This window comes from Brugia malayi (assembly GCF_000002995.4).
Source record: "Brugia malayi strain FR3 genome assembly, contig: Bm_v4_Chr2_contig_001, whole genome shotgun sequence".
Taxonomy (NCBI): Eukaryota; Metazoa; Nematoda; class Chromadorea; order Rhabditida; family Onchocercidae; genus Brugia; species Brugia malayi.
Window position 1 is genome coordinate 8,750,331 of NW_025062476.1, and position 12,843 is coordinate 8,763,173.

At 30.5% G+C, this 12,843-nt stretch overlaps 1 protein-coding gene across 1 annotated transcript; it reads left to right on the forward strand.

Moving 5' to 3' along the window:
- Positions 1-7,927: 7,927 nt before the first annotated feature.
- Positions 7,928-10,348, forward strand: Bm3832 (EGF-like domain containing protein; the record flags this gene model as incomplete). Its single annotated transcript, XM_001892031.1, has 5 exons — positions 7,928-8,110; positions 8,929-9,043; positions 9,204-9,349; positions 9,557-9,704; positions 10,131-10,348. 5 exons carry the CDS (start codon positions 7,928-7,930, stop codon positions 10,346-10,348), a joined length of 810 nt encoding a protein of 269 aa, XP_001892066.1.
- Between the last annotated feature and the right edge of the window lie 2,495 nt (positions 10,349-12,843).

The window sequence follows — 12,843 nt, forward strand, 5'->3', positions numbered from 1 at the left end:
TTTCAATTAGTCGCATTAACTGTCACATATTTGTCAAGATTAGATTTTATAGTTGGAATTATTTGGGAAAAAGTAGTTGATGAAAAAGATTCTCCATGATATTCTGGAAACAAATGTTTTTCAAAACTGGCTTTGAAATAATACTTAATCACATATTTTCAAAGAAGCCATCTTTCGGAATTTGATATAAAGCATATATTTATGAAACTATTCCTAAGTGTCATGCTCAGTCAAATACTATTTATGTTTAATTTTTTCAAGCCACACAGTTCTAAAGTTGTAAGATAAAAACTGATTGTGAATAAGATTTACATAATAAACATTTCGAATGGGTAATTTTCTGAGATTTCGAAGAAAAAATTCCTCGAATTGGTAATTTCTAGCCTGCTATCAAATTGTAACTAATATCAAACTATGCGGGAAGTGGACTGACCAGCATTATCTAGTAAACTAATCGCCACAACCTGCATCAGTTTGAAACTCGTCAATAGATTTTTGCATATTCTTTTAAACTAATTCCATAATAACACGAATCAAATAAAGATTTTTTTTTTGCATGCATTTCGTTCACTTTTAAAAGATTATTGAAACCAAAATTTTATGCTACTTTCAGTTTCTTTTTTGCATTGTCAATCAAAACAGTATTAGCTTTATCACGTGTTATGCATCTAATAGTTGAAAATAAATTATAAATGACTACAAATTCCTCCTATCAATTTTTGTTCTAGATAACTAGACCTTTATTATTAAATTTAATCGTTCCAATTTAATTTAATTTTACGACAGTCAAATGTTCGCTAAAATGGCGAACCTGAATTCATCATCATTTATAAAATTACTTGGAACTGAATGAGCGGTTAATCTTTTTAGATGCTATTTAAAAATATGACAACAGATTTTTTCAATTGTTCAAATCAATTGCAATGATAGTCGCATTTCATGACATTAATATGAGAAGTAAAGAGGAAAATGCAGATGTATCACTCCTTGTAATATTAATATGGCCTATTATAGTGGTGAAATTATTGGGTCTGGCTTGTTGCTGACCTTATATACTTAATTCTCAGCTTGTCCCTTTCATGAGCCCAACAGAAAGGGATTAATGGCAACGATAAATATCCAAATCACAAATTATTACACCTTTTTCAAAAGCGTTATTGTTGTGTCCGACAAATGAAGTATTACTATTCCCAAAAATTTTGTAATTTTATATTTAAACCCTAGTCCATATTTTGTCCACGCCATTTGCTTCATTTTAATTTCAAGAATTCTCTTAGCCTACTTCATAAATGTGCACAACAAACTTTTAAACTTTATTTATAAATTGAAGTTTTCATAAGACAGAGAAGATACAAGGCCATATGAATAATCGAACCAATTCATTTATCATCTTTAATATCTCAACATGGGTGATATTAATGTGACTGCTGTAAGATGAGAGTTACACAACAAGGTCATAAATTTGCGTTATTATGGTCAGTGGCGTCTTTTACAACATCTAAAATTTTAGTTTTAAGAACTATAACATAACATATCATTCAAGGATATGTAATTACGTAAAAAAAAAGATCATCACTTCTCAATTTGCTCCTGTCATTTCATACGACTAAATTATTTTTTCTGTATTTTCATCATCTTAACTTTTCAAACCATCTAAATTTAAAAAAAAAAAATTACACATAACTTCTTGTACCAATTTCTTGAATCAGTTTTCCTTGTTGTCGGAAATTTTATTGCTGTATTTCGATCAGCTATTTCATAAGATATCTCATTTAGCACTTCGCATCTTCTATTAATATGCAATGCTAAAAATTGAAAAACCAAATATATTTGCTAAATACCGTTTGATTCCCATTTCTACAGCATAAAAATATTGAATAACTAAGAGACATAGTTCATTTGTTTGTTTGGAGATCAATTAAGAATCATCCTGCTGAGTAATATTTGTGTTGCGATCACGTCAAGATTAAAAGTTCCTTTGAAGTAGTGGTCAGTGATGGTGCAACAAATATGCGGCGAAATGTTCACATATGAGCACTTTGGAATCTGCTCTATTGACCCGGAAAATGGTCAGTACTGTGACTTTCCTTAATTTCGTTAATGGGAACACTTTAACATTACAAATGATTTCTAATCTTTCTCCAAGAAGTCCTCAAATTTCCAGAAATTAGATCCCTTACTTTTTGTATTCCTAAAGCATGTAATGTTTGTATATGTATTTAACAAAAAGGTTAGTCTAAATGATCACATGCTTAATGATCACGTCTGACACGTGTCACTGCCTTTCTCTAACCATTGCAGAATAGCACTTAGCATAAAATTGTGTCAAGATGAGTGAAACTTAGAATTGCTGCACTCATTTGACATTGTTTTGAAGCGACTTTTGACTAGAACTGAAAATATCACTTAGGAATGCATCAAACATTGCAATACTATGCGGTATCTAAAGTGATGAAAGGTCATTAATCATTTTGATTTCTGTCTGTCTATACTACAACAAATAAATTAATCGCCGTTAATTAATTCTTTTCCCTTCCTTTGTTTAGAGGACCCTTTCTTCCCCTCTTCGTTTTCTCTACTTTTCTAATCTTATCTTCTCTTTCTCTGATCACTACTCTTAATTCATAAAATTAAGAACCACGCCTGTATGACCAATATTCTTTTGTCTTTTGAAATATTTCTTCTCTGATATTTGCTAATAGTAAAATCCTCTGAATATTGAACCTCATTTGATAAATTTTGAAATTGCTGTCAGAATTATCAGAATTACCATTCCGCTTTCTCAACAATCGAGCAAAGCCAAGCTTGTTCGGATCCATGCCTCTCTGAAATACTATTAGCTCACATAACATAAAAATTTGCCGAAATTTTCCTTTCCAAATTTAAAATTTTCAAGAAAATTCTTAGAAAAACTGTTCAACAATGAAATCCAATTAAATTCTCACAAAATTCATTTTAAAAGAGTTCAAAATGTATCTGTAAAAACAGTTGCAAGACGATTAAAATTAGGTTCGAATACTGGTAGTGATATCGGAAAGCTTGGAGGCTTATGCAAATCTCTGTTCTTCAATCTTCTCATTATTCAAAGCTTATCCCCTTCTTCCGGTCCAATCATCCCTACCCGGTCCCGTTCTCACATGTCTGTTCTCATCTTTTTCTATTCTCTTTCTCATACCAATCTCAGGTCATTGCATTTAAAATGTAAATCTTTTGTTTAAAAGGGGCGTTGAAACACATATGGCATGTTTAAAGCATGTTTAAATCCAACCTAACAAGCAGCTGTTGCAGTTAAAAACCGTTGTTATTCTTTTCTTTCCTGTTTTTCTGCCTTTTCTAAACTAGTCGATACCGTATCCACAAGTCAAAATCTGACAAGTTAAATTGATTTATTCAGAATGCAATGAAATGGTAGTTTGTAGTTCAAAATGTTTAATCTATAAAATGAAACAGTTCGAATTGAATTATGTTGAATAGTAAGGTGAAAGACGCACAATGGACATGAAATGGAATTAACTTAATCTTTGTCAATTACGTATAACATAATATCGTTTCTGTTCTAAATTATATCTTAAAAGAAATTCAGTTATTAGATTTTAAGGACAGAACGAAAATATTTAATAATATGCAACAAAATAGATTAAATATTTTTTTTTTCCAAAAGAAAAAAGATCGAAGGAAATTGATCCATGCCTAACACAAATATTAATCCCAAGTGAAATCATTGCAATTGTTATGGCACGAAGTATCCATTTTGACTTTCCTATTCTACTCCTAGCACTATTCAATTTTCTTAATTCATTCTTCCTTCCTAGCACTGTCATTTATACGCCACCCACAATCCCTCATCTTATTCCTCCGATATATCACAACCGATACTTTTTATTTGTCATTATTATATTGGTCTGCGAAATATTAGCGCATCCTTTCACGCCCAGAATAGTTTCTTTAAAATTTTCATCAATTTTTTGAATTATTTTAAGCAGACTGCTTATTGTTCCTCTTTAGTTTGAGTACTAAAAGATGAAAGATCCTTTTTTTTCATCCTTTTTGAATTGACACCACCATCTCTCTGATCATAGTTATCTTCTGCACTGTCCAACGTCACTTTATCCTTGAAATGTTGTCAACTCCTTTGAGCACTTCATCTAAGAACTTCTTCAAATTACTGCTCAAATTACTGCTACTCTTGCAATCCTAAACAAAGAGAGATTCGTTTGCAAACTTTGGGCACTTATGATAAAATGTTTGAAACATTCTATAATTATCATTGATTTTTGCACTTTGACAATTTAATCTTTTTTACCACAGGCCTACTGAAGCAGATTTTGCTTCTTGAAAGTAATGCCTTAGACAGAAAATCATCTTTTCAAATTTTTTTTTCAAAAAAAATTATTCACACTCAATTTTTTTCTGAATATTTTTATTGAAAATGCCTAACAAAAGGAGAAAATGATGATAAACATATTTATAACAGTAAACATTTATAAATGAAAGAAAATTGAGATGATATTTGCACTTGTTTCGAATGTCCACTGACTTCCCGTAGGAAGAACGAAGCGAAATAATCATTCGTGATAATCATTTGTGGAATAAATGATATACCCATTAACAATCCAATTTTATCGCTTTGCAGAAAACTGACCACAAACAAGAATCTGTGACAGTCTAATCGATGGCCTAAATACTCTCCCAACCTTGAACATTTCATGTAAAGCTCATACAAATATTTTTCGCTCAAATTTCCTCGAATTATGGTTATCTTGTTTAATATTTATGAATGCTCAGAAAAAAATATATTCATTTTCAAAAGAAAATTATTTTCATTTAAATAGAAGTATTGTTTGTTTAATTGGTCCAAAGTCTTCTACAATATTTTTAACAGTATTTATCTTGCTTTTTTTTTTCATATTTGAGTTATATCATGTGTTTTTGTCCATTAGACGAAAGTATTTAAATCTTTTCTGCCAGATAATCATAAGCATGGTGAAAATTAGTTAGTTTTATAGGTTTTAGTTGTTAATTTTTTGGTTATCATAGCTGGACCTGGGTTTTGGTTGATCCAATATCAAGGTCGTATGTTTCGTCAGTCTGAGTTAACAATGAAGGTTGCTTGTCGTCAATGGTATTGAATATGGAAATAGTAAATTAGTTTTAACCTATGCAAATTAGTTTTCGTTATTTCTTGCTTTCAAAACGGTAATTGCAATTTTACTATTTTTCCTCTCGATAATTCTCGACTTCGTAAACTCACTTCAAAAAAACTCTATATCCAGTCTTTAAATAACCTCCTCCATTTAATATGTTATTTGTTTGCTTATACACATTCTTACACATATACTATTCATTCAGTTTTCACTTATTAACTTTATGCTTATTACAATATACTATAATCAGTGAGTGAGCTCCAAGTAACAACTCTTCCAGATGTAATATGCCGTTTGTTCCAGCCTTCGAATTACTTAGTCTAATGGAATTACTATGAATAGAAAGTAGTTAGCTGATTGATTCATACCAGAATGCTAGTTGAAAGGATATGTCCGAACTTCTAGCAAATTAACCACTAGCTGCGTTGATGGACATTGGATGACACTGCACCATTTATAAGAGTGACAAATGACATCTATGTTTCGCAGTCTCTTTCTCTTTTGATTATTGCTTCAAACAATATGTTTTGTTGTACTGATGTCAATTTATGCAGTAGCTTTACTTAACCCAACTTTCTCATTTTACCTCACCTAACAATGTCTCTAATCAGAAATTTTCTTCTTACTGATCTGATCTTTCATGCTTATACGAAAAGTTCTCTTTACATCATTTTAGTTAATATTATGTAAATCTGATATTTTGACAGTGTTTGTTATCATTTTTATTTTCAATTTATGTGTTGCTGAATTACCCATTCACAACTAAATTTAATTGCTAGCTCAGTTTAAGTGTTTATCCAATGCTAACGAAAGCTTTGAGATATTCTGCTGAATAATTTATAGTCTTTGGAAATCAAACTATCAATTCCAATCCTTTGTTTTTCAAATAGAAAATTATGTAAATATCTTAGCAGACGCATAGGAAGATAATTTGATTAAAGTTTTCGGCAACTATAACGAAAGTTGGTTCATAAAATTTTTCAAATAATAACCATTTCATTGATTTAATTTCTATTTTATTTACCGCTCGATTTATCGTTTGAAATTACTCCAAGAATTTTGTGGTGATTACCTGCCTTCTGCTTCATATTCTTCAAATGTGACAGGAAATATTTTCAATTGAAAAAAATAAGGTATTTTAGTGCTGAAATTCTGTGATACAATTTAAACTCCGATTTCAGGCAACTATTCAATTCATTTTCTAATTCATTAAGCTCATTATCTCAATGTTTTGCATCTTAAATAAATTATTTTCATGTAATTCTCAAATGTAAAAATCCAAAACTTTTCCAAACCAGAAGTTTATTATTCTGTGCCCGTACTGTTGTAGTGTTTTTGCAAAGACTCCTAAATTTAAATTTAAAATTCTCAAATTTAAAAGCAAGTTTCTTGAAGTTCCTTCAAGAATGAAGTTCATTTTCTAGTCAGGACATTAGTTAATCTTTTCATTCTCTAAGTTCTACAGCCTTTTTTTTACGGAAACAATTTTTAATGAATCAAAAGTAGTAATTTTTGTCGGATGTTGAAATTGCTGTTCATATTCATTCCTTCTTTGCTGATTCGCCTCCCGATAGGTATTTGAATAGAATAGTCCAAAATATTAATAACTCATTCTCATTAGAGAATTAATTTATTTGCAATTTATATGCATGCGCCTACTGTGGAATGAATACTAATTGAATCAATTAGGACATCTCAAACTGCATGGATTGCTTATTGGGTGTCTTAATTTGATGTCTCTCAGATTTTGACAGTCGTAAGTGTGCGCTCAGCATACCCATATAAGATTTTTTTGTTTCCGGCTAGCCTGAATAATTAATTTTTGCCTCAACGAGACCAAAGTTCATCATTTGTTTCTCTTGGTTCATACAAGCAAAAACTGAGCTTTTATCAATTTTTCATTTCTCTAGATATCCCAAAGACAGCTTTATTAAAAACAAAAACCGAATAGAAAAGTAGGATCTAAGGAAATTCTATTTGCTTATTTATATGTATATTTTATCAATATCTTCTCATGTTTTCCTTTACATACATATTTTAATGAAATATTGAAATTTGTTAGGATTTATTCATACATCGTCCAAACATTACTTTCTAGATTTTAGTTCTGAATCCATATTTTTGTTACTTTTTGCACAGCTCTTTTGTGCAAAAAGTACTTAGAACATTATTTGATTAACCTAAAATTAAGAAACCGATAAGCACAATTAGCTTTTAGCAATTATCAATAAACCGATCGTGAACAAGTTTTTTTGATCTTATTCTGTTGCGATTCAGTTGCACTTGGAGCTCAGCACTTGAATGAATTTCTAAAAATCATATTTAAAAACGTCTATGGAGTTAAATTACTTTTAATATCCTCCACAACAAAATGTACTACGCATTTAAAATACAAATGTTAGTGATATGGTCAGTTTTCTTGCATACTAGTTCAAAGGATAAGAAATGTTGACAGTTAGTTCAACAGCAATAGGCTTTTATAACTTCTCTTTTGATCAACTCGGTCAATAAAGAAAGTTTTTTTTTTTTTTTGCATGAAACATTAAAAAAGAATGAGGACAAAAGAGAACTTAACTCATCTTATAATAAGTCTGAAATTAATCTGCTAGTAATGATCAACTTACATATTTAAGTAAACCAAAAATTTTAATAATTTACTGCCTATTATTAAAATACTAATTATTCTTCATTCATATGTATTAAATACTTTTTAGCAAAGAGATTGTTGCTGCTCGATTTGTTAGCAGAATAAAATTAATTGGAAATTTCAGATCAATCAGGAAATGACAATACCTACTGATTTTCGTTTTACCGGATCCCTTCTCATTCTCTCCGTTGTGTTGCAAATTCCTAATATCGCAACAATAACAAACCCAGTTTTTGGCAATGATGAAAATTCAATGGAGCACGGCGTTCATTATGGTCGAACGAATTTTTCATGCTTCAATGGTGGCTCATTGATTAATGTTAGCTATTCTGTTCCTAAGCAGTGATAAATATTGTTTGACGAGAATTTATTCTCGAACAATTTTAATGCTTCCAACTTTACTGTCACTTTTTTGAATTTTGTTCCAAGTTTTTCATTAATTTGGATTTTAAAATAACCACGGAAAGAAAATATGAATAAAGTGAAAGAATATGAAGGGGTCTGAATCCAGAAAACAATTAAGATTTTATTTAATTGTATACGAAATATTGATTCACTTCCCCCAGTGGTTAATTGAAAAATCGATAATCGATACTTCCAATTTTTGAATATTTCACTTTCAATTTATGCAAATGACATTAAAACTTTATTTGGTAGAACAAAGATATTGTTCAGCCAAATGAAACAGGAGAATTGTAAAATTTTCCACCATAGAATTGCCATTCCTAAAGAATTTTTTTGCGAAAAGTTTCCGCATGGAATTTGGAAATGTTCTTCAAAACATTTCGATGACTTCCATCATTTCAAATGAGATTATCTCATAACCAATCTAGCATCTATCACGATATCTTAATATTAATATTTACATTATGCAAAATGACCTCGAACTTATCTTGCACATTGAGCTGTGATTTACTTTGACAGAAAATAAATGCTGAATGTGTGTGCTGATCATTAGAAATATCGATATTATCAATTTGTTGGTAAATTGCAATAATAGCTTCAAGAAGCTTAACTGATCTAAATGGTTTCAATTATATTACTTTTGTTAATGATGATTCTAATTTACGGAATGTATTAAATATTCCATCTTGTTTCTTTATCAGTACGACCAATTAAAGTTTATTTTATTTGTAGGGCAGATGCCATTGTCAAGAACGATTTGAAGGTGAAGCATGCGAAATTGAACCATGCTTACACGGTGGCAGAAAATCGAAGGCCGGCAAATGCCATTGTCCGTATGGTTTAACCGGTAATCATCCTTTTTAGAGATCTAGAGTAAAACATTTTACACAATCAGTCATTACCACAATTTTACAGAAATGAGCAAAGTTTCATGCTGACAGTTTCAAGCTAAAAAACGATTATCAGGTAACAATAATTCATCCACTGATTTGTAAAATATTTTTCAGGTGAAAGATGTGAAATGGTAACACAATGTATCGAGGGCAAGGGAAAACTGGAAAATGGTCGGTGTAAATGCGAAGACCGATGGACCGGAATATTCTGTCAGTCTCGAATGTGTCATAATGGAATTTCTGTTGGATCAGGAGAGCAGGTAAAGATGAAACTTAAGATTATAAGATATTTTATAAAACCTTGAATATTTATAAAATTTCGATTTTCTAAACAGAATTTCTCTAAAGATTTGGAATTAAAATAAATTTTGCACCGAACTGGTTGGCGAAGACTTCAGAAAAACAAGTTTCGCTTATTTATTTGTTATACATACAAAGAAATTCAACAAATAATGTTTTTCCTTCAGATAGGTGGCTTTTGTCTTTGTGACATTGGTTTTACTGGTCCATTTTGTGAAACACCAATCGAATGCAATCACGGTAGTATTACGGTCGAGAATCTCTGTTCATGTGCACCGAACTGGGTTGGTGAAGACTGCAATCAGTGTGCTTACGGTGAATTCCATTTTTCACTAACAAAATTAATAGTAGTAAGTAAAAAAATTTTTTTGTTATTGAGTTATGGTTGTTAGACGAAGAGAGTTAGTGTTTGTTCTTGTTTAGTTTTTTGGTATGTCTTTTTTATTCATTTTAGTCATGTTTTTTTTTACAAAGTAAAAATATTAGATTCAAGAAAAGTCATAATGAAAATTAGATTGCTGAAGAAGTCACCGCCATGCTTGCTCAATATTTCATAAAGACAAAAATGACAAAAATGATGTTTACATTTAGACAAGGGCGTTTCTGTAATTACTATAAGTAGCAAATTACTTAAAGCATTATTTAAAGTAAGAGTTGGGAGCTTTTCTCGTTGGAGTTTATCTTTTGTTGAACTTTGTTGGCATAGTGACCGAAACTTCAAAATATATTAACATTTTTTAGAATATCAATTAATCGATGGTGACTGTAAATTAATCACTACAGAAAATTCTCTGATTGCCGTACGGAATTCAAAAGCGGTCACATTATGGTCCCTTATTTTGGTAATTGCGGCGGCATCCTTTTCTACAGTACTTATTGCTGCAGTAATTATAATTTACATCAAGAAATGCAAACGTAAACCAAGTAGGGTTGGTTCAGATGCCGGAACTGATGTTTAGCACAATATCGTTCCATATTTTATAGTAAAATTATGAATCCTAGAATATTTGGACTATGTTTTTATTGCTTGTAGGAAATGAAACATTGTGATGTATTTCAAATATAAGTACTTCTAATCTGTTATTCTGATGATTCCTTAGATAGTTAAACGACGTTAAACTAGTGCCAAAAGATGGAAATTCAAAATTTCAAGAATGTACGATGAATGTATGTCACTTGCATATGAGCAGTATTATTTCTTTTTGAAAATCTAGTTTTCGTGATAAACCTATGAACCTCATTCACCTCAAACTTTAACTTATGATTTTTTGCATGAGATGGAAACTTATAGAAATTTTACGGATATCGATGTTTCGAGAAACATCATGCGAAAATTATGTTTATGATAGGTTTTGCGAAGTTTTAAAAACATATGGAGGGATATTATCAAGCTTTCGGTACTTTCATAAATAATTGAAAAAGTAGTGAAATTAACAGCTTAATTTCATTTTTATGCAATTCGATTCGCTCACTCCAAATGTTTATTGTTTTTGTTCTTCCTCCTCATTTTTCCAGATATCACTTCACCTAAAATTGCCTCATTTATTAATTACAGTTGTTATGTTTTGTATTTCACTTACAATTTACGGTATTGCCGTCATCTATTTTTCATTTTAGGTCAAATTTTAACCACTCGTTTCATAAAAATATTCACTTCTTTATTAAATTTATCACGGCGCTACTTATATTTCGGCAGTTCTCCCAGTAAATTCAATTCTTATTCTTTTGATTTTGCTTGCCACTGCGTGTACATTATTGATATGAATGTGCTCCAGGAAGAAAGTTTAAGAAAATAAAAATTTAGTAACAAAGTTTTTGTTTAATTTATCGTGAAATATTTACAGTTTTTGCTAGTGAGTGTGAAGCCTCTCTCACTTTGTTGATCTGCTTGTTTCAACAACAAACCTTTTTGCAATTACTCTAATTCATGTTAAGTTCCAAACGCTCTTAAAATGCCTTAGCATGCTTTGCTGTTGGTCATTCTTTATCAATATCCCAATACAACAGGTAAGATATTACATATAAATATATTAATAAGATGAATATATTTATTGCATGATAAACATATTCAAATTCGGTCTTTACTTTTCGTCGTATTTTTACTCTCTCATCCTAATCTTTCTTCCGCGAAATCTCTAAATAATTATTTGTGAAAACTTCATAATGGTATTACTAGAAATTGCTGAAATGAGACTTATCCTAGGTATACTAAAATCAAGATCAACTAGCGTTGTATTGGTTTAAAAGTGAGTCTTAGAACAAATTTACCCTTCAAATCAGTTAGAGGACAAAACATCTTAATTTGTCGTAAAAAATGAATTACCTTATTTCTGATTTAGTAACGGATAGAATGAAAAGAAATGCCTAATTTTTTTGATCCAAAGCAAGTGGTTGCAAATGTAAAATAGGAACTCATGTCTGTTGGATATCAATGTAATTTTAAACTAAATCACCAATACTCTCGAATTTCAAACATTCATCCGATCATGTAAGGCATTACAAGAAGTAAAAATCAAGGAAAAAAAATTCAGTATAGTGTACTTCTAGAAGAACCAATTTGAAGAGTTCCTCGGAATTTCATTTAAATCATAGACGATTCAATGCTATCAATTACCCGAATGACTAGTAATTTTAATATCTTTTCTTACATATCCTATATCGCTTTTATCTGTTACTGCATTCTGTATAAGTTACACGTAGCTTTATTGAGAGAGGAAAATTCACGAAATAGTTTTGATCAAATTTAGGAGATATAAAATGACAAATATTATCAATTTTCTTTAATTTCTTACTACTTCAATCCTTACAGCTCTATTTTTCTCACTTCTCTTATACTATGTCATCTGAAATATGCTATCCAAATAACTTAATTGTGTGAGTGCTTGTTTCTCGATTTCGTTAGCTTTTAATCAGAGGCATTGTTTTCCAAGTTAATTATACTACATCGTTGATAAATAATGGAACCACAAGTTCACAACAGTTCTCGTTCGTAAATTTATAATCGGATGTGTGCACAGCTAATTTGATTTCCAATAGAAAAATATTTTCACTAAAGACAAAGCTATAACAACTCCATCTTTAGTAAACTTCCGCCTTAAACGACCACATGACTAACATAAAATATATGAAAACCAAATACTTAAAATGGAGACAGACATTTTCACAACAACCACTGTAATCCAACTTGCGAAAAAACTTCATAGTCGTTGGATCACACTACCACAACTAACAAGAAATTTATCAGTGCTGGGGTTTAGTGCCTTGATTGTAAGTGGTTGGTAATTGGACCAACTGTATAGCTAGTTTTATTGGAACTTCCACTTACCCGATTTAGGAGATTATTAAGAAGCAGTTCAATGGGTTGTAGCAATTTAAAAGTCTAGGAAATGTTTGGTTTTTATCTGATAAATCTCAATAAACTTCGGAACAATCTAATGTTGCCATTTAGAATAGA